A 19,198-nucleotide genomic window follows, 5' to 3' on the forward strand; every position below is an offset into this window, starting at 1 on the left:
TTAGAGAATGGCAAGTGGTCTTATACTGTTGATTCACTGTATGTGAGGGGATGGCATGGTGGGAGAGAAGACTGGAAATAAATTAAGGGCCTTGAATGCCAGGTTTGACGAACTTTGTTCCATAGTTTGAGGAAAGTCAATAAAGATTTTAGAGCAAAGTGGTAGCATCCCCTAATCTATTTTATAGCTCTGTAGTGATGGGTGATGGGTTAGAGGGAGGATGTCATTGAGGTATTTAAAAATATGGGTAGTTAAACAGAGGTAGGATTTCATTGTGTTCAGAAAATACTTGTGAATGCAACCTGCCAAAAACCATTTTAGATACCAGAGATACAGCACTGAACAACACAAGTCCTTATTATCTGAAGTTTTCATTTTAGTGAGCAAGATAGATAATTAAGGAGTAATAATTTCAAGTAGTGGTAAATGTCATAAGAAAATAAAATAGAAATAAGCTAAAATTATTGGTGGGGCTAGTGGGAGAGAGGCAGTAATATTAGGGCATATAGTTTTGGAAGCCCTCTCTGAGGTTATATTCCAGTATTGTGTACATGTGTGTATTTAACCACACAAATATTTATTTCTATAGTAAGGAAAAAACCTCATTTTTGTCTTCTCCAAGGCACCATGAGGTCTGACTACACGGGCGCACATACACAGCTTCCTTGCTATGTGCCGTTGCTTATCCAGCATTCACCCCAAGGAAACAAGCAGGTGAAGAGGGGTGGGGTGCAGAGTCATATTGAATAGAGTGACATAAAGAGCCAGGCACATGAAGATCTAAGAGAAGGGCATTCCAGGCAGAGCACACAGCAATTACAAAGTTTTTTTTTTTTAATAAAAATGTTTTTTTAACATTTATTTGTTATTGAGAGACAGAGACAGAATGTGAGCAGGGGAGGGGCAGAGAGAGAGGGAGACACAGAATCCAAAGCAGGCTCCAGGCTCCGAGCTGTCAACACAGAGTCCCACAAGGGGCTCGAACTCAGAAACCGCGAGATCATGACCTGAGCCAAAGTCGGTTGCCCAACCGACTGAGCCACTCAGGCACCCCCAAAGGTTGTTGGTTTTTTTTTTTTTTTTTTTTTGAGAGAGAGAGAGCAAGTGGGAGAGGGCAGAGAAAGAGGGAGAGAGAAAGAATCCCAAATAGGCTCTGAGCTGTCAGCGTGGGGCCCGAACTCAGAAACTGTGAGATCATGACCTGAGCTGAAACCAAGAGTTGGACACTTAACCAACTGAGCCACCCAGGCGCCCCACAAAGGCTTTTATGTCATCAACTTTGCTACAGTAACAAAACCCACCAAATCTTACCTTCTTAGGTCACTAAACACTGCATTCTCACCCATAAGACATACAGGCTACAAATAAGTACTGGCTTTGCTCCAGTTTGCAACTCCACTCTGTGTCTTTTTAATCTAGGATTGAGGCTAAAGGAGTAGCCCCTGTCTGAGACATGGTCTTCACATAGTAAAGGACAGAAGAAATTAAGGCTGAGCCAAAACCATGCAAAAGTGCTTACAGCTTCTTGAACATAGTATATGTCACATCCACTTGCACTCCATTGACCAGAGCAAATCACATGGCCAATCTCAAAGTCATTCCTTCTGAAAAGGAGAGGTGAATATATAGGGTAATAATATATGATAGGAGCAAACTGGGTGTGTTTAAGATATGGAAAGATTGAAAGGCTCAATGGGAATAGGGAATCTTGGTTTGTTTTGCTTACTGGTATATCCCAAGCCAAAGAGTGCCTTGTACACAATAGGTATTCAATAAATATTTGTTGTGTGAATGAACGAAAGCCAATGTGGTTAGAATGTAAAGAAGACATGAGCTTGCAGTTACCAGCAATGGGGGAGATTGGGTAGAAATGTAGATGAAGTGGATGAGGTACAGGTGTCTGGCTTCACTTACCCTTGAGCCTGGGTACACTTCTTTCCTTCTCATGGTGACAAGAGCTTTCTTTTTATTTATTTTTATTTTTATTAATGTTTGTTTATTCTTGAGAGAGATAGAAAGATAGAGTGCCAGTGGAGTAGGGGCCAAGAGAGATCGGGACGCAGAATCTGAAGCAGGCTCCAGGCTGTCAGCATAGAGCCTGACACTGGGCTTGAACTCATGAACCATGAGATCTCAGCCTGAGCTGAAGTCAGACACTTAACTAAATGAGCCACCCAGGAGCCCCCCTAATAAATTCCCCTTTTTGCCAAAACTGTTTCAGATGGAGTTTCTGTGCAACAAGAGAGCTGATTAACAGCTTGGGAGCTTCAAAGGCATCTATGCACTGGTCTGTTTCTCACTCTTAAAGCTGGCAAAGAGTATAGCAAAGTTTCTTTTTAGTCAGGTTAGGGAACACTCAAATTCTAGCAAATTCAAACTGGTAAAATGTCAATAAAGTATGCAGTTTATTATACAGTAAATTATGCAGTTATGCGCATTTTCTTTTTAAAATAGATCCATATTTTTAAAAAAAGACTCTTAGGAAGTAAGTGTTAAGGAATGAAGGGAAACGATACTACGTGTCATCATGGTGGTTGTTGGAACATCAAATTTTATACCTTACATTTTCCATAAAAGTAATCAAAAGTTGTGTGGTTAGGTAGTTTAGCTGGAACTAGATGACTATAATATTGATGACATTTCATTTTTTCTTGTGGTAATGAATACTTTACAATGTTACAATAGGGCATTCACCTTCCACATCAGACTTTAAAGGAAACAGAGCAGGAACCCTATAATTAAATGCACAGTGGAAACACACTGGATATAACAAATGCTCAAACAATGAATGACTAAAATGTATGGATACTTATGTATCCATAAGTAACCTGAAATAATGTCTGCTAATTAAAAGTGAAAGTTTTATGATGACTAAGAAAAACTTTAAAAAAATTTTTTTTTCTTTACGTTTTATTTTATTTTTAAGAGACAGAGTGTGAGTGGGAGACGGGCAGAGAGAGAGGGAGACACAGAATGTGAAGCAGGCTTCAGGCTTCAAGCCGTCAGCACAGGGCCCGACGCTGGGCTCAAACTCACGAACCGTGAGATCATGACCTGAGTCGAAGTCGGATGCTTAACCAACTGAGCTACCCAGGCGCCCCAATGACTAAGAAAATTAGTAAAATGTTTAAGGTACTCTGTTAAAAGACAAGGCAAATGTTTAAAAAATCACATGTGATTGCAACTATACCTAATTCATAGATCTGAAAGATAATAGATGTTTTGGCTGCCCAGCAGCTGGGCACCACATCAAAGGGGTGCCCACTACAAGCTTGTTTACTTCCTTCTCCAGCCTGGTCTTGACGCACAGGGTCTGTCTGCTTCTCATGTCTGATTATTGTCTTCACCTCTCTAACCACTAGCTTTGTTTTTTTCTGTTTTTGACCTTTTCTTGCACTCTTTATCTTTGTTGCACTTGACTCAGTCCATGCTTCATAGATGTTAACAGCCTCAGCTTCCCCAGCTTCAACCCACCTTTCGGGGAAACTTTTTCTACACCTATTCTATCCCACCTATATGCAGCATGTCTTACAGACAGTCTTAACAATATATGCAGTTGAAACTTTAGTATTCTAGAGTCTTAGGATAATGGGTAATATTTTTTTTTTCTTTCCAAGGTTTCCTTGTTCCAACACCATTGCAATAAACATTTTAAAGACAATAGCAATAGGCCTTTTTCTCATTTCTGCCAAGAGTGGCACCTAGTGGTGATTCTTTAGAACTGCACTTTTCAGCCACAAGTTGATTTAAAAAAAAAAAAAGAAAATAAAATCAAAGAAGCAGTACTATTACTACTATTACTACTACTATTACTACTATTCACTAGCAGTTTTGTGTTTATAACTTAACAGTATAATATGTGTATGCCAGGAATTAATCTACCTGGGAGCAGAAACCACCTCATGGAGTTAGCTGGCTCAGAAATTATACAAGCCTTGCAGATTTCCCAACATACATGTGAGGCAATTCCCCATAGGCATCCAGTTTTCTTCACATTTTAAAAAATTTATTTATTGTTTAATTTACATCCAAGAAAGGGGCGCCTGGGTGGCGCAGTCGGTTAAGCGTCCGACTTCAGCCAGGTCACCATCTCGCGGTCCGGGAGTTCGAGCCCCGCGTCAGGCTCTGGGCTGATGGCTCAGAGCCTGGAGCCTGTTTCTGATTCTGTGTCTCCCTCTCTCTCTGTCCCTCCCCCGTTCATGCTCTGTCTCTCTCTGTCCCAAAAATAAATAAACGTTGAAAAAAAAATTTACATCCAAGTTAGTTAGCATATAGTGCAACAATGATTTCAGGAGTAGATTCCTTAATGCCCCTTACTCATTTATACCATCCCCCCTCCCATAACCTCTCCAGCAACGCTGTTTGTTCTCTATATTTAAGAGTCTTATGTTTTGGCCCTCTCCTGTTTTATATTATTTTTGCTTCCCTTCCCTTATGTTCATATGTTTTGTACCTTAAATTCCTCATCTAAGTGCAGTCATGATATTTGTCTTTTTCTGAGTAATTTCGCTTAATATAATATCCTCCATTTCCATCCACAGAGTTGCAAATGGATTGCCTTTTTGATTGCCGAGTAATACTCCATTTTATATATATATCACATCTTCTTTATCCATTCATTCATCAATGGACACTTGGGTTCTTTCCATACATTGGCTTTTGTTGATAGCGCTGCTATAAACATTGGGGTGCACGTGCCCCTTCAAAACAGCATACCTGTATCCCCTGGATAAATTACTAGTAGTGCAATTGCTGGATTGTAGGGTGGTTCTGTTTTTTATTTGAGGAACCTCTATACTGTTTTCAAGAGTGGCTGTACCAGTTTGATTCCCACCAGTAGTGTAAAAGGGTTCTTCTTTATCTGCATCCTGGCAACATCCATTGTTTCCTGAGTTGTTAATGTTAGCCATTCTGACATGTGTGAGTTGGTATCTCATTGTGGTTTTGATTTGTATTTCCCTGAGGATGAGTGATGTTGAGCATTTTTCATGTGTCGGTTAGCCGTCTAGATGTCTTCCTTGGAGAAGTGTCTATTCATGTCTTTTGTCCATTTGTTCACTGGATTATTTGTTTTTTGGGTGTTGAGTTTGATAAGTTCCTCACAGATTTTAGATACTAACCCTTTATCTGATATGTCATTTGCAAATATCTTCTCCCATTCCATCGGTTGCCTTTTAGTTTTGCCGATTGTTTCTTTACTTGTGCAGAAGCTTTTTATCTTGATGAGGTCCCAATAGTTTCATTTTTGCTTTTGTTTCCCTTGGCTCTGGAGATCTGTTGAATAAGAAGTTGTTGCAGCCGAGGTCAAAGAGGTTTTTGCCTGCTTTCTCCTTGAAGATTTTGATGGCTTCCTGTCTTACATTTAGGTCTTCCATACATTCTGAGTTGAATTTTGTGTATGGTGTAAGAAAGTGATCCAGGTTCATTTTTTTTTTTTTTTTTGCATGTCACTGTCCACTTTTCCCAGCACCATTTGCTAAAGAGACTGTCTTTATTCCATTAGATATTCTTTCCTGCTTTGTCAAAGATTAGTTGGCCATACACTTGGGGGTCCATTTCTGGGTTGTCTATTCTGTTCCATTGATCTGAGTGTCTGTTCTTGTGCCAGTACCATACTGTCTTGATTACAGCTTTGTAGTATGTCTTGAAGTCTGGGATTGTGATGCCTCCAGCTTCAGTTTTCTCTTTCAAGATTACTTTGGCTATTCGGCTATTTTATGGTCCCATACAAATTTTAGGATTGTCTGTTCTACCTCTGTGAAGAATGCTGTTGTTATTTTGATAGGGATTGCATTGAATATATGGATTGCTTTGGGTAGTATTGACATTTTAACAATGTTTGTTCTTCCGATTCAGAAGCATGGAATATTTTTCCATTTTTTTGTGTCTTCTGTTTTTTCATAAGCTTCTGTAGTTTTCAGTGTATAGATTTTTCCCTCTTTGGTTAGGTTTATTCCTAGGTATTTTATTGTTTTTTGTGTGTGTGCAGTTGTAAATGGGATCAATTCCTTGATTTCTCTTTCTGTTGCTTCATTGTTGGTGTATAGAAATGCAACTGATTTCTGTGCATTTATTTTATATCCTGTGACTTTGCTGAACTCATGAATCAGTTCTAGCAGTTTTTTGGTGGAATCTTTTGGGTTTTCCATGTAGAGTATCATGTCATCTGCAAAAAGTGAAAGTTTGACTTCCTCCTTGCCGATTTGGATGCCTTTTATTCCTTTGTGTTGTCTGATTGCTAAGACTAAAACTTCCAATACTATGTTGAGTTAACAGTGGCAAGAGTGGACATCCCTGTTGTGTTCGTGACCTTAGGGAGAAAGCTCTGTTTCCCCCATTGAGGATGATATTGGCAGTGGGTCTTTCATATATGGCTTTTATGATCTTGAGGTATGATCCTTCTGTCTCTATTTTCTTGAGGGTTTTTATCAAAAAAGGATGCTGTATTTTGTCAAATGCTTTTTCTGCATCTATTGAGAGGATCATGTGGTTCTTGTCCTTTCTTTTATTGATGTGATGTATCACATTGATTATTTTGCTGATATTGAACCTGCCCTGCATCCCAGGTATAAATCCCACTTGGTCGTGGTGAATAATTTTTTTAATGTATTGTTGGATCCGGTTGGCTAGTATCTTGTTGAGGATTTTTGCATCCATGTTCATCAAAGAAATTGGTCTGTAGTTTTATTGGGGTCTTCGTCTGGTTTTGGAATCAAGGTGATGCTGGCTTCATAGAAAGAGTTTGGAAGTTTTCCTTCCATTTCTATATTTTGGAACGGTTTCAAGAGAATAGGTGTTAACTCTTCTTTAAATGTTTGGTAGAACTCCCCCTGGAAAGCTCTCTGGCCCTGGACTCTTGTTTTTTTGGGAGATTTTTGGTTACTACTTCAGTTTCTTTACTGGTTATGGGTCTGTTCAGATTTTCTATTTCTTCCTGTTTACGTTTTGGTAGTTTATATGTTTCTAGGAATTTGTCCACTTCTTCCAAATTGCCCATTTTATTGGCATATAATTGCTCATAAGATTCTCTTGTTACTGTTTGTATTTCTGCAGTGTTTGGTTGTGATCTCTACTCTTTCATTCTTGATTTTATTTATGGGTCCTTTTTCTTTTTGCTCAAACTGACTAGGGGCTTATCAATTTTGTTAATTCTTTTCTTTTTTTAAAATTTATTTATTTTTGAGAGAGAGACAGAAACTGTGAGTGGGGGAGGGGCAGAGAGAGAGGGAGACACAGAATCTGAAGCAGGCTCCAGGCTCTGAGCTGTCAGCACAGAGCCCAATGCGGGGCTCGAACCCATGAACCGTGAGATCATGACTTGAGCTGAAGTTGAACGCTCAACCAACTGAGCCACCCAGGTGCCCCCCCCCCCCCACAGTTTTATTAATTCTTTCAAGGAACCAGCTTCTGGTTTCATTGATCTGTTCTACTGTTTTTTTGGTTTTGATAGCATTGGTTTCTGCTCTAATCTTTATTATTTCCTGCTTTCAGCTGGTTTTTGGTTTTATTTGCTGTTCTTTTTCCAGGTCTTTGAGCTGTGAGGTTAGGTTGTGTAACTGAGACCTTTCTTCCTTCTATAGGAAGGTCTGAATTGCTATATACTTCCCTCTTATGACCACCTTTGCTGCGTCCCAGAGGTTTTAGGCTGTGGTATTACCATTTCCATGGCTTCCATGTACTTTTTAATTTCCTCTTTAATGTCTTGGTTAGCCTATTCATTCTTTCAAAAAAAATTTTTTTTAATGTTTATTTATTATTGAAAGACAGACACAGAGTGTAAGCAGGGGAGGGGTAGGCAGAGGGGGAGACACAGAATCTGAAGTAGGCTCCAGGCTCTGAGCTGTCAGCACAGAGCTTGACACAGGGCTTGAGCCCACAAACTGCGAGATCATGACCTGAGCTGAAGTCGGTCGTCCAACCAACTGAGCCACCCAGGCACCCCACCTATACTCCCAAGTATTTATCTTTCCAAATTTTTCTTATGGTTGATTTTGAGTTTCATAACGTTGTGGTCTGAAAATATGCATGGTATGATCTCAATCTTTTTGTACTTGAGGGCTGATTTGTGTTCCAGTTTGTGATCTATTCTGTGATCTATTCTGGAGTTCCATGTGCACTCAAGAAGAATGCATATACTTCGGCTTTTGGATGAAATGTTCTGAATATATCTGTTAAGTCCATCTGGCCCAGTGTGTCATTCAAAGCCCTTGTTTCCTTGTTGATTTTCTGTTTAGATGATCTCCTTTGCTGTGAGTGGAGTGTTGAAGTCCCCTACTATTATGATGTTATTGTCAATGAGTTTCTTTGACACAGTGTTTGTGATTAATTGGTTTATATATTTGGGTGCTTGCACGTTGGGGGCATAAATGTTTACATTTGTTGAGGCTTCTTGATTATGATATAATGCAATTCTTCACCTCTTGTTACAATCTTTCTTAAAATCTAGATTGTCTGATATAAGTATGGTTACCACGGCTTTCTTTTGGCGACTATTAGCATGATAGATGGTTCTCCATCCCCTTATTTTCAATCTGAAGGTGTCGTTAGGCTTAATATGGGTCTCTTGTAAACAGCATATAGATGGATCTTGTTTTCTTATCCGTTCTGTTACATTCTGTCTCTTGATTGGAGCGTTTAGACCATTGACGTTTAGAGTGAGTACTGAAAGATATGATTTATTGCCTTTCTGTCACCTATAGAGTTGGAGTTTCTGGTAATGTTCTCTGGTGCTTTCTAGTCTTTGTTGCTTTTGGTCTTTTTTTTTTTTCCCCCTCATCTTTTCTCTCTTCAGAGAGAAGTTAAAATTTCTTGCAGGGCTGGTTCACTAGTCACAAACTCCTTTAATTTTTGTTTGTCTCGGAAACTTTTTATCTCTCCTTCTATTTTGAATGACAGCCTTGCTGGATAGAGAATTCTTGGCTGTATATTCTTCCCATTCAGCACATTGACTATATCCTACCACTCCTTTCTGGCCTGCCAAGTTTCTTTGGATAGGTCTGCTGCGAACCTGATATATATGTCTTCCCTTGTAGGTTAGGGACTTCTTTTTTTCCCTTGCTGCTTTCATGATTCTTTCCTTGCCTGAGTATTTTGTGAATTTGACTATGATATGGTTGGTTTTTGTTGAATCTAATGGGAGTCCTCTGTACTTACTGGATTTTGATGACTGTCTTTCCCCTGGTTAGGAAAGTTTTCTGCTATGATGTGCTCACATAAATTTTCTACCCCTTTTTCTCTCTCTTCATCTTCTGGGAATCCTGTGATTCTTAGGTTATTTCTTTTTAATGAGTCACTGAGTTCTCCAATTTTTATTTCATACTCTTTTGCCTTAGTCTCCTTCTTTTTATTTGCTTCATTATTCTCCATAAGTTTGTCCTCTGTATCGCTGATTTGCTACTCTGCCTCATCCATCCTTGCTGCCATGGCATCCACTCGAGATTGCAGCTCAGTTGTAACATTTCTTATTTCATCCTGACTAGTTTTTAATTCTTTTATCTCTGCAGAAAGGGATTCTAATCTATTTTCCACCTCAGCTAGTATTCTTAGTATCATGATTCTAAATTCTGGTTCAGACATCTTGCTTGTATCTGTGTTGATTAAGTCCCTGGCTCTCATTTCTTCCTGTTCTTTCTTTTGGGGTGAATTCCTTTGTTTCATCATTTTGGAGAAGAAAAGGAATTAATAAAGTAAAAAAATAATAATAAAATTAAAAACAACTCAAAGACATCAAATAAAGTATGCTAGATCCTAGGTGTGTTTTGGTGTGGTTGTTGAAAGAAGCTTGATAGATTAGAGAAAAAAGGGAAAGATAAGGAGAAAGAAAGGAAAACTTCTGGAAATTTGAAAAAAATGAATACAATAAAATAGAATAAAATGAAATGATAAAAGTAAAACAATTTTAAAAATTCACAAAAAAGTAAAAAATGTAGAAAAAAATTTAAAGAAAAATTTTTTAATATAAATGGAAAATACAAGTAGATTTTTTCTCTTTTCTGTATTCAAGAGTAAGAAAAGAAAAAGGAAAAAAATTGAGTAAAAGGACCAGCAAACAGAATGCAGTATGATTGAAATTATATCTGTTTTCCCAGAGAAGTCAAGCTATGAAGTACTTTATAGTCTGCAAACTAAGCAGGCAGAGAGACTTGTGTTTGTCAAGAGCACTGTTGGCCCAGTTAGGCAGGGCTTAGTGTAACAGGTCCATTCTCCACTTGATGGCCCTGCTTAGCTTACTGGGAGTGCTGTGGCGCATGTAGACATGTATGCTTATCTACAGGAAGGGTGAAAATGGCATCACCCAGCTACCCAATCTTTTGTATTGGAACTCTGTGCTCTCCACAACCAGCACCCTCCTTTGTCTCTGGCTTCCGTCCACTCCCCGCTTCTAAACTGACCGTGATAAAGCCCTTAGGCTGCCAGGCAGCACCTCCCTCCTGAGTTTTATCTCAAACGGGGCTGTGTTTCCCAACCCCTCACTTCTATGGGACTGCAGCTTTGACTCACTCAGACCTTCTGGGGGAGGGTCTTACTGAGCAATGGCCAATTGCCAGCCGTCCCTCAAAACGTTCAGGAGACTGCGCTGCTGCCAATGCCCAGAGCCTGTGTCTGGGTGCCAGCCTGCCCTGGAAGAAGTTCATGCGATTCTGTAGCAGCAGTGTTTCAGGGTTTATGGAAAATCACAACACACGTCTGGCATCAGGCTTCCCCCATAACATCTTTGTTCCAGCACCAGCGAATGTGGTTGTTCTCCAGAGTCCACTGGGACCTTTTCCTGTGGGGTGGCTGCACAGTCTCTACCAAATGTCCTATTAGCAGGGGAACCACCTCTCCCCATGTGGCCTGAGGACCTCTCCAACCTTGCTCTCTGCTCCTGGGGATTCTCCCTTTCCACTAGAGCACCTCCAGATATTGAGTTGCAAAGTTTCAGACTCCGCTCCCCCTGTTTATAGAGTCTTAATGGAATTTAAACACTCTTCTTTCTCCTTTCTCCCTTTTGTGTTCAGTCTCTGCGGCTGTTTCCACTTTTCCACTTTCTCTCCAGCTGCTTTTTTTTTGGGGGGGGGGTGCTTTTCTTGTACTCTTCCCCCATCTCCATCCTCTATCTGCAAGGAAAAACAGCTCCCTGCCCTCCACAGCTTCTCTCTCCCCCAGTTCTTCTCTCCATGCTGCGTACCTGCCAAGTTCTGTGGTTCAGATTGTGCAGATTGTTGTGTTAATCCTCAAATCAGTTTTCTAGGTGTGCAGGATGGTTTAGTGTTGATCTGCCTGTATTTCAGGGTTGAGAGACGCAATAAGAAATCAGTTTTATTTTCATTTCCTAAGACTGGATCTCGTCTGAACAGCAATTCTTATATAGTGAGAATTTGCATCTTCTGCTGACTCCTGATGTTTTTGGACACTATAAGGTGTCTTGTAAATGTTCACCACTGTTTTAATTTCCTCGGGCTGCCTTAACCGTACTACAAACTGAGTGGCGTAAGCAACAAAACTGTATCAGCTCATAGTTTTGTAGGCTAAATTTCAAGAGCAAAGTGTACCAGGGTTGGTTTCTTTTGTATGATGTCAGAAAGAGTCTGTTTATGCTTTTCCCTAGTTTCTGGTGGTTTGCTGTCAATCTTTGGCATTCCCTGACTCTCTTCTTTCATCTTCATGTGACATTCTCCCTGTATACCAGACTGTCTCTACCCTTTTTATAAGGCCACTGTCATATTGGATTAGCGCCCCCCCCCCCCACCAACCTGTGACCTTAATTTAACCAATTACGGCTGCAGTGAACTTATTTCCAAATAAGATCACATTCTGAGGTACTGGGTGGTAGGGCCTCAACATGAATTTGGAGGGGACACAGTCCAACCCACAGCAATCCTTGTACTTTCAGACTTTAATTTCTGCTATGTTGGTATCAGGCTTAGCCATGAAATTGCTTTGGCCAATATAATGTGAGGAGAAGTGGTGTGTGCACTTTAAGCAGAAACTAAAAATTTGTTTCTCTCTGCTATGAATCTGACAGTATTCCAAATAGAGACTATTTTATCAGCTTATGTCTCAGAGTGACCGTGACATGGAGCAGAGTAGCAGCTGACATTGAGTGGATATGTTGTATGAAAAAGAAATAAACCTTCATGATTTTAAGCCACCAAGACTTTGAAGTCATTTGTTACTGAAGCATACATTAACTTAAGCTGACTGACACAGTAAATACCTAACTTAAGCTAACTGATACTATAAATTCACTTCTAATGTGGAGATTTTCTTCATTCATCAGATGTTTGTTGAAAAATTACTATGTGATAGGCATAGTTTTATGTGTTGGACACTGTGATAGTTAATTTTATATCAACTTGATGAGGTCAAGGAACCCAGGTGTTTGTTCAAACATCAGTCTGGATGTCTCTGAAGGTGTTTATCAAGTGAGATTAACATTTAAATTAGTGGACTTTAAGTAAATTGTCCTCTATATAATGTGAATGGGCCTGATCCAATCAGTTGAAGGCCTTAGGAGAAAAAAAGACTAACACTCCCCTAGGAAAAGGGAATTCTGCTGCCAGACTGCTTTCAGACTCTGAGCTGTAATATCAACTCTTCTTGGGTCTCCAGCCTCCTGGACTGCTCTGCAGATTTCAAACTTGCTGGCCCCCACAAGTCACATGAGCCAATTCTTTAAATAAATCACTGTATATATGCACATCCTATTGGTTCTGTTTCTTTGCAGAAACTTGATTAATACACATATCAGCAAACAAGCTAGAAACAATCCTCAGAGATTATAGTCTAAGGAAGGATGTACATAAATAAAGAGGAAAATTACAGTGTTATGTAGTAAATGCTGGAAAATACTCCATGTAATAGGAGTACATAGAAAGAGCATATAACCTTGACTTACGGAGTCAGAAAACAGTCTCTGGAGGAAATGAAGTCTAACATGAGAAGTGAAAGTGGCAAGTGGATTAGGAGTTAGTCAAATGCAGAAGCAGGGTGGTGGGGACCAGGGATTGAATTGAGTATAGGACATGCATTCTCAGTGGAGGAATTATTGCCCTTAAGGGGAGAAAACTGGTATTTGGCAGGTGAAATCAACCATAACTATTACACCTTCTTGTGACCTTGTAAAACTGAATCCTTACTGACAAACTCATACTCCTTCATTTATGGGGCAGTGGGGGAGATGAATAGAAGAAACATCTAAAAGGTCTCCTTAAGGGGGCAGTGATGAAAAAGGTTGAGAACATTGGTGTAGAAAGACCATTAAGGTTAGAGGAATGATCACATGGAAGCTACAGAAGTAAATTAGTATATAATAACTAGTATATACTAACTAATTTACTAAATAGTATACTTAGATCTGTCCTTAATCTTTGGGGACTTTTAAAAGTAGAATATATTATAATGTAAAGGAACTATTCATGTTTATGTTACCTTCCTGCATTTAACCTCTTCCATAGGGACCTATTTCACCTGTAAACATCTGTTTCTATTTGCAAAGATTTTCAGTAGCCATGATGACTGATCCTATCTGTGCTTTGCTAGTTATGTCATGTATCAGATCCAAGAGTTACTAATTTCTATACTATGACTGATTTATATACTATGACTATTTCTATACCATTAGAATGGTTGAGGAATAGGGGTGGGACAAAGCAGAAGCAGGGAGGTGGTGAGAGAAGAGGCTGTTCTGAACACAAATTTTAAAATTAAATCTGGAAATGTGATCTGCCTTCAGTTACCTAAATAAGGAAAATTGGACTTTATGTCTAAATTATCTGCTGCAGATTTTGCTCACTTTTTTAATATATGAATCTGTCCTTTGTGTGTGTAGACACATGTTGAATGAATCATTAAGTTTTAAACATTTTTTTAGAAATGTTGTTTCTAAGGACAGTTGTTAAAATATCTTTTTCTGTCTATCATGCCAGGACTTTTTGTTTTATAATTGTAGTTTCTAGAATAGAATCATGTTCAGGTGGGTACTTAATCATAAAGCTATTCTGGAAGGTGCATTAGCCTCTGGAGAATTTGCATGTGATTTACGTCACTGGAGTTTCAAAGATTAAAAAATAGAAGAGTAAAAAGATATTTTTCTGGGTTCCATTGTTGGAATGCACAATGGTCTATTTAGTAACCGTTATCATTATCTTCCTCCCAGATTGAATTAAAATTACTTTAATATTCTATTAGGAAAATCTTTGTGAAAATGCTGCCAATCATTTTTATTTTTCCCCCAGCAGCTTGTTAACAGTGAATTCAAGGCTAATTCAGTGCTTTGGGAATATAGTATAAACTTAATTTTAAAATCTAGAGAACTAAGAAATTGTATGTTATACCATCAATTTTAACTTTTTAAAAAAATTTTTTTTTCAACGTTTATTTATTTTTGGGACAGAGAGAGAGACAGAGCATGAACGGGCGAGGGGCAGAGAGAGAGGGAGACACAGAATCGGAAACAGGCTCCAGGCTCTGAGCCATCAGCCCAGAGCCTGACGCGGGGCTCGAACTCACGGAACGCGAGATGGTGACCTGGCTGAAGTCGGACGCTTAACCGACTGCGCCACCCAGGCGCCCCAAACTTTTAATATTTTTCTACCATATCCCTAGCTTGCTTGATGTAAGTAGACTTGATCTAAATTTAAAAAAAAAATTTTTTTTTAATGTTTATTTTTGGGAGAGAGAGAGAGAGAGAGAGAGAGAGGGAGGGACAGAGAGAGAGAGAGAGAGAGAGAGAGAGAGAGACATAAAAATCTAAAGCAGGCTCCAGGCCTCATGCTGTCAGCACAGAACCAAACATGGGGCTTGAACCCACGAACTGCGAAATCATGACCTGAGCTGAAGTTGGACTCTTAACCGACTAAACCACTCAGGCGCCTCAGACTTGATCTAAATTTATAATATACTTTTTTTAGGAGGCAGTATTCTTGTACTATTTTTTGAAAGGTCTTTTTACATAAAAGACAGTATATAGAAATAGGTCTGAGTATGTGCTCTGGAGTCAAACTGCCTGGGTTCAAATCCTGAGTTGAATCTGTTTGGGTTTTGGAGTGCCTGGGTGACTGGGTGGGTTAAGCCTCCAACTCTTGATTTCAGCTCAGGTCATGATCTCACAGTTTTAAGTTCAAGCCTTGCATCGGGCTCTGTGCTGACTGTGCAGAGTCTGCTTGGAATTTTCTCTCTCTCTCTCTGCCTCTACCCACTTGCACTCCCTCTGTCTCTCTCAAAATAAATAGGTAAAATAAATTAAAAAAAAAAAGAATCTGTGTGGGTTAAAATGTTACACTAGCTTTTATAAACTTGGGCAGATGAGTAAAGTTCTGTAACTTTATCCTCTGTACCTCACTTTACTCCAATGTAGATGATGGCTGATAAGAACTACCACATAGAGTTGTTGTGAATTGTATATGAGTTAATTATGTAAAACACTTAGAACAGTACCTGGTATGTACTCAGTACTCAATAATGTGAACTATTGGGGCACCTGGGTGGCTCAGTCAGTTAGGCGGCCGACTTTGGCTCAGGTCATGATCTCGCAGTCTGAGAGTTGGAGCCCCGCATCAGGCTCTATGCTGACAGCTCAGAGCCTGGAGCCTGCATCGGATTCTGTGTCTCCTTTTCTCTCTGCCCCTCTCCCATTCATGCTCTGTCTCTCTCACTCTCAAAAATAGATAAACATAAAAAAATTAGAAAAAAATAATGTGACTATCAACAATAGCCAAAGTATGGAAAGAGCTCAAATGTCCGTCGATAGATGAATGGATAAAGAAAATGTGGTATACACAATGGAGTATTACTCGGCAATCAAAAAGAATGAAATCTTGCCATTTGCAACTACGTGGTTGGAACTGGAGGGTATTATGCTAAGTGAAATTAGTCAGAGAAAGACAAAAATCATATGATTTCACTCATATGAGCACTTTAAGAAACAAAACAGATGAACGTAAGGAAAGGAAAACAAAAATAATATAAAAACAGGGAGGGGGACAAAATAGAAGAGACCCACAAATATGGAGAACAAACTGAGGGTTACTGAAGGGGTTGTGTGTGGCGGGGGGGTGGGCTAAATGGGTAAGGGGCATTAAGGAATCTACTCCTGAAATCATTGTTTCACTATATGCTAACTAATTTGGATGTAAATTTTAAAAAATAAAAAATAAAATTAAAAAAAATGATGTGAGCTATTACTATTTGGAGCTCTGTATTGAGTTTTAAAACCATTTGTTGAGTGCTTCTTGTATGCAATACAAGAAACTTACTTGTGGAGCTGTTCATACATCTTACCTAAAATGATCTTCAGAGAATGACTCAAGGTATTTTTTTAAACTGACTTTTTTTTTTTAGTATCATTATTGTTCTGTTTAGTACATTTCAGGCCTTCAAATCAGTTTATGTTTTTTAGGCTGGGATGATATTTTTGTTCTTATGTGAGAAGATAAACATCTATGGTTCCTTAGAAAAAGCATTCCTTGGGGCAGTAGGTGGGAGAGGACTTCCTCTTCAGAATTTTGTATTGACAAATGCTACACATAGCATTTGTCATTGTGGTACTGCTTTTTCTGTGATGACAATAGGAAAAAGGTAGTTACCCATGATTTTCTGACTTTTTGAAAATGTTTTAAATGTTTTACTTATTTTTGAGAGAGAGACAGAGAGAGAGAGCATGCGCAGGTGGGAAAGAGACAGAAAGAGAGGGAGACAGAGGATCCCAAGCAGACTCTGTGATGATAGCAGAGAGCCCATTGTGGAGCTCGAACTCAGGAACCATGAGATCATGACTGGAGCTGAAGTCGGATGCTCAACTGACTGAACCACCCAGGCGCCCCTTGAATTTTTATTAAAGAAATTTAAAAACACTTTCAATATTTATATCTTTCAGAAAATGTCTTTGAAAATCACCAATGCAAAACGAATTGAAGGCCTTGATAGTAATGTGTGGTGAGTACCTCAGAGTAAACAATAATAATTTGGTGAAGTTTTTTTTCCTATACATTTTATATACTCACCTATATTGGGAATTTTTAGTCTCATCTACAGTCTAAAAATAAAAGCACTTATTTTAATTTATTCATTAAGTGGAATCGTAAGGAAGTTAAGGATCCATACACTGATTTATTCATTTAGCACATGTGTTAAGCCTGCAAATAGAAAAAAGGACAAATTTGGATGATGCCCACATGGCACTTAATTTGTAGTCCATTAGCTAGCAGCTGCTGGTGTGGTTGAGGAAAAAAAATAGATGATGGAACTGTCGGTATCATGGAATTGAGATTTGTAAGAAATTTTTAAGTTAATTAATTCAGCTATCATCTTATTAGGTAAAGTCATTTTGTAGGTGGTAAAATTTTGGGGGGAACTCATTTTTTTTTTATTTGTAAGACTAAAGTAGGTCTTAGTTTTTCAGTTTTAATGTTAAGATTATGAGGTATAAGGGATGCCTGGGTGGCTCATTCAGTTAAGCATCCAACACTGGGTTTCAGCTCAGGTCATGATCTCATAGTTTCATGAGTTCGAGCCACGTGTCGGGCTCTGTGCTGACAGTGCTGAGCCTGCTTTGGATTTTCTATCTTCCTCTTTCTCTCCTCCTCGTCCACTCATGCTCTCTTTCTCTCTCAAAGCAAATAAATAACATTTTATAAAAAGTAAAAAGATTATGAGGCATAAAAATCTAACTTTGTAATTATGGTACTCATTAGTATTTTTTAATTTTAGGATTGAATTTACCAAGTTGGCCGCAGACCCCTCTGTTGTGAATCTTGGCCAAGGCCTTCCAGATATATCCCCTCCTGTATATGTAAAGGAAGAATTATCAAAGATTGCAGCAATCGATAGTCTGAACCAGTATACACGAGGCTTTGTAAGTATATTAAGACCATGTGTGACATGAACTTGTATTTTATATTGTATTGTGTGTGAAATGTGAAGTGAACTTCTATCACTTCTGTGTAATTGGCTTTCTGGGGCCAACTGTCCCAAACAGATAATCAGAGAAACCCCCATCCTTGCCCTTATCTCCTAGAAGGAGCCACCCCCAACTTCTAACGCCTCCATAGTCCTTTACCATTGTTCCAGCATAGGGTCTAATGGCAACAAGGAAGAGAGAATATTCTTTTTTTTCCTGCAGTTTTTTTTCTTAATTGCAGTGGAGTTAACATTCAGTGTTATGTTAGTTTCAGGTATACAGTATAGCGATTCAGCAATTCTGTACATTACTCAGTGCTCATCATGGTACATGTACTCTTAGTCTCTATAACCTATTCACTTGTCCTCCTACTCATCTCCCTTCTGCTAACAGATTAGTTTGTTCTCTATAGTTAAGAGTCTGGTTTTTGGTTTGTCTCTGTCCCTCTCTCTTTTTTTCCCTTTGTTTTGTTTCTTAAATTCCACATGTTAGTGCAATCATAAGGTGTTTGTCTTTCTCTAGCTGTCTTCTTTCGTTTAGCATTATACTCTAGCTCCATCCATGTTGTTGCAAATAGCAAGATTTCATTCTTTGTTATGGCTGAGTAATATTCCATTGTATATATTAAAATTTTTTTCTTTAACGTTTATTTATTTTTGAGACAGAGAGAGACAGAGCATGAACGGGGGAGGGTCAGAGAGAGGGAGACACAGAATCTGAAACAGGCTCCAGGCTCTGAGCTGTCAGCACAGGGCCCGACGTGGGGCTCGAACTCACGGACTGCGAGATCATGACCTGAGCCGAAGTCGGCCGCTAAACCGACTGAGCCACCCAGGCACCCCCCATTGTATATATTTATACCAACTCTTCTTTTTCCATTCATTCTATTGATGGACACTTGGGCTGCTTCCATAGTTTGGCTATTGTAAATAGTGCTGCTGTTAATATAGGGGTGCATATATCTTTTCAAATTAGTGTTTTCAAATTTATTGGGTAAGTATCCAGTGGAATTACTGGATCATATGGTAACTCTGTTTAATTTTCTGAGGAAGCTCTGTACTGTTCCACAGTGGCTGTACCAGTTGGCATTCACACCACTAGTGCTACAACTTCCTTTCTTCACCTCCTTGCCAACACTTGTTGTTTCTTGAGTTTTTTATTTTTGCCATTCTGACAGCTATATGGTGATATTTCATTGCGGTTTTGATTTGCATTTACAATTCTATTTTTAATTTTTTGAGGAACCTCTATGCTGTCTTCCACAGTGACTATACCAATTTGCAGAGAATATTCTCTCAATGCACATATTTTCTCTGC

General features: G+C 39.0%; 1 protein-coding gene across 3 annotated transcripts in view; it reads left to right on the plus strand.

The window, feature by feature from the left end:
* Positions 1-19,198, plus strand: part of KYAT3 (kynurenine aminotransferase 3) — a 72,318-nt gene that overhangs the window by 18,470 nt on the left and 34,650 nt on the right. For 2 of the 3 annotated variants that reach the window (XM_047083830.1, XM_047083832.1), the window contains exons 3-4: positions 16,859-16,917; positions 17,692-17,836. In XM_047083830.1, the coding sequence (XP_046939786.1) occupies positions 16,859-16,917; positions 17,692-17,836 (204 nt within the window). Of the gene's footprint in view, positions 1-14,517; positions 14,600-16,858; positions 16,918-17,691; positions 17,837-19,198 lie in introns of those variants that run through there. The other variant, XM_047083831.1, reaches the window with a different exon arrangement.

Source organism: Lynx rufus, unplaced genomic scaffold, assembly GCF_022079265.1.
Source record: "Lynx rufus isolate CCGP_SWC_20201006 ecotype Redwood Valley unplaced genomic scaffold, mLynRuf1.p SCAF_2, whole genome shotgun sequence".
Classification (NCBI taxonomy): Eukaryota; Metazoa; Chordata; class Mammalia; order Carnivora; family Felidae; genus Lynx; species Lynx rufus.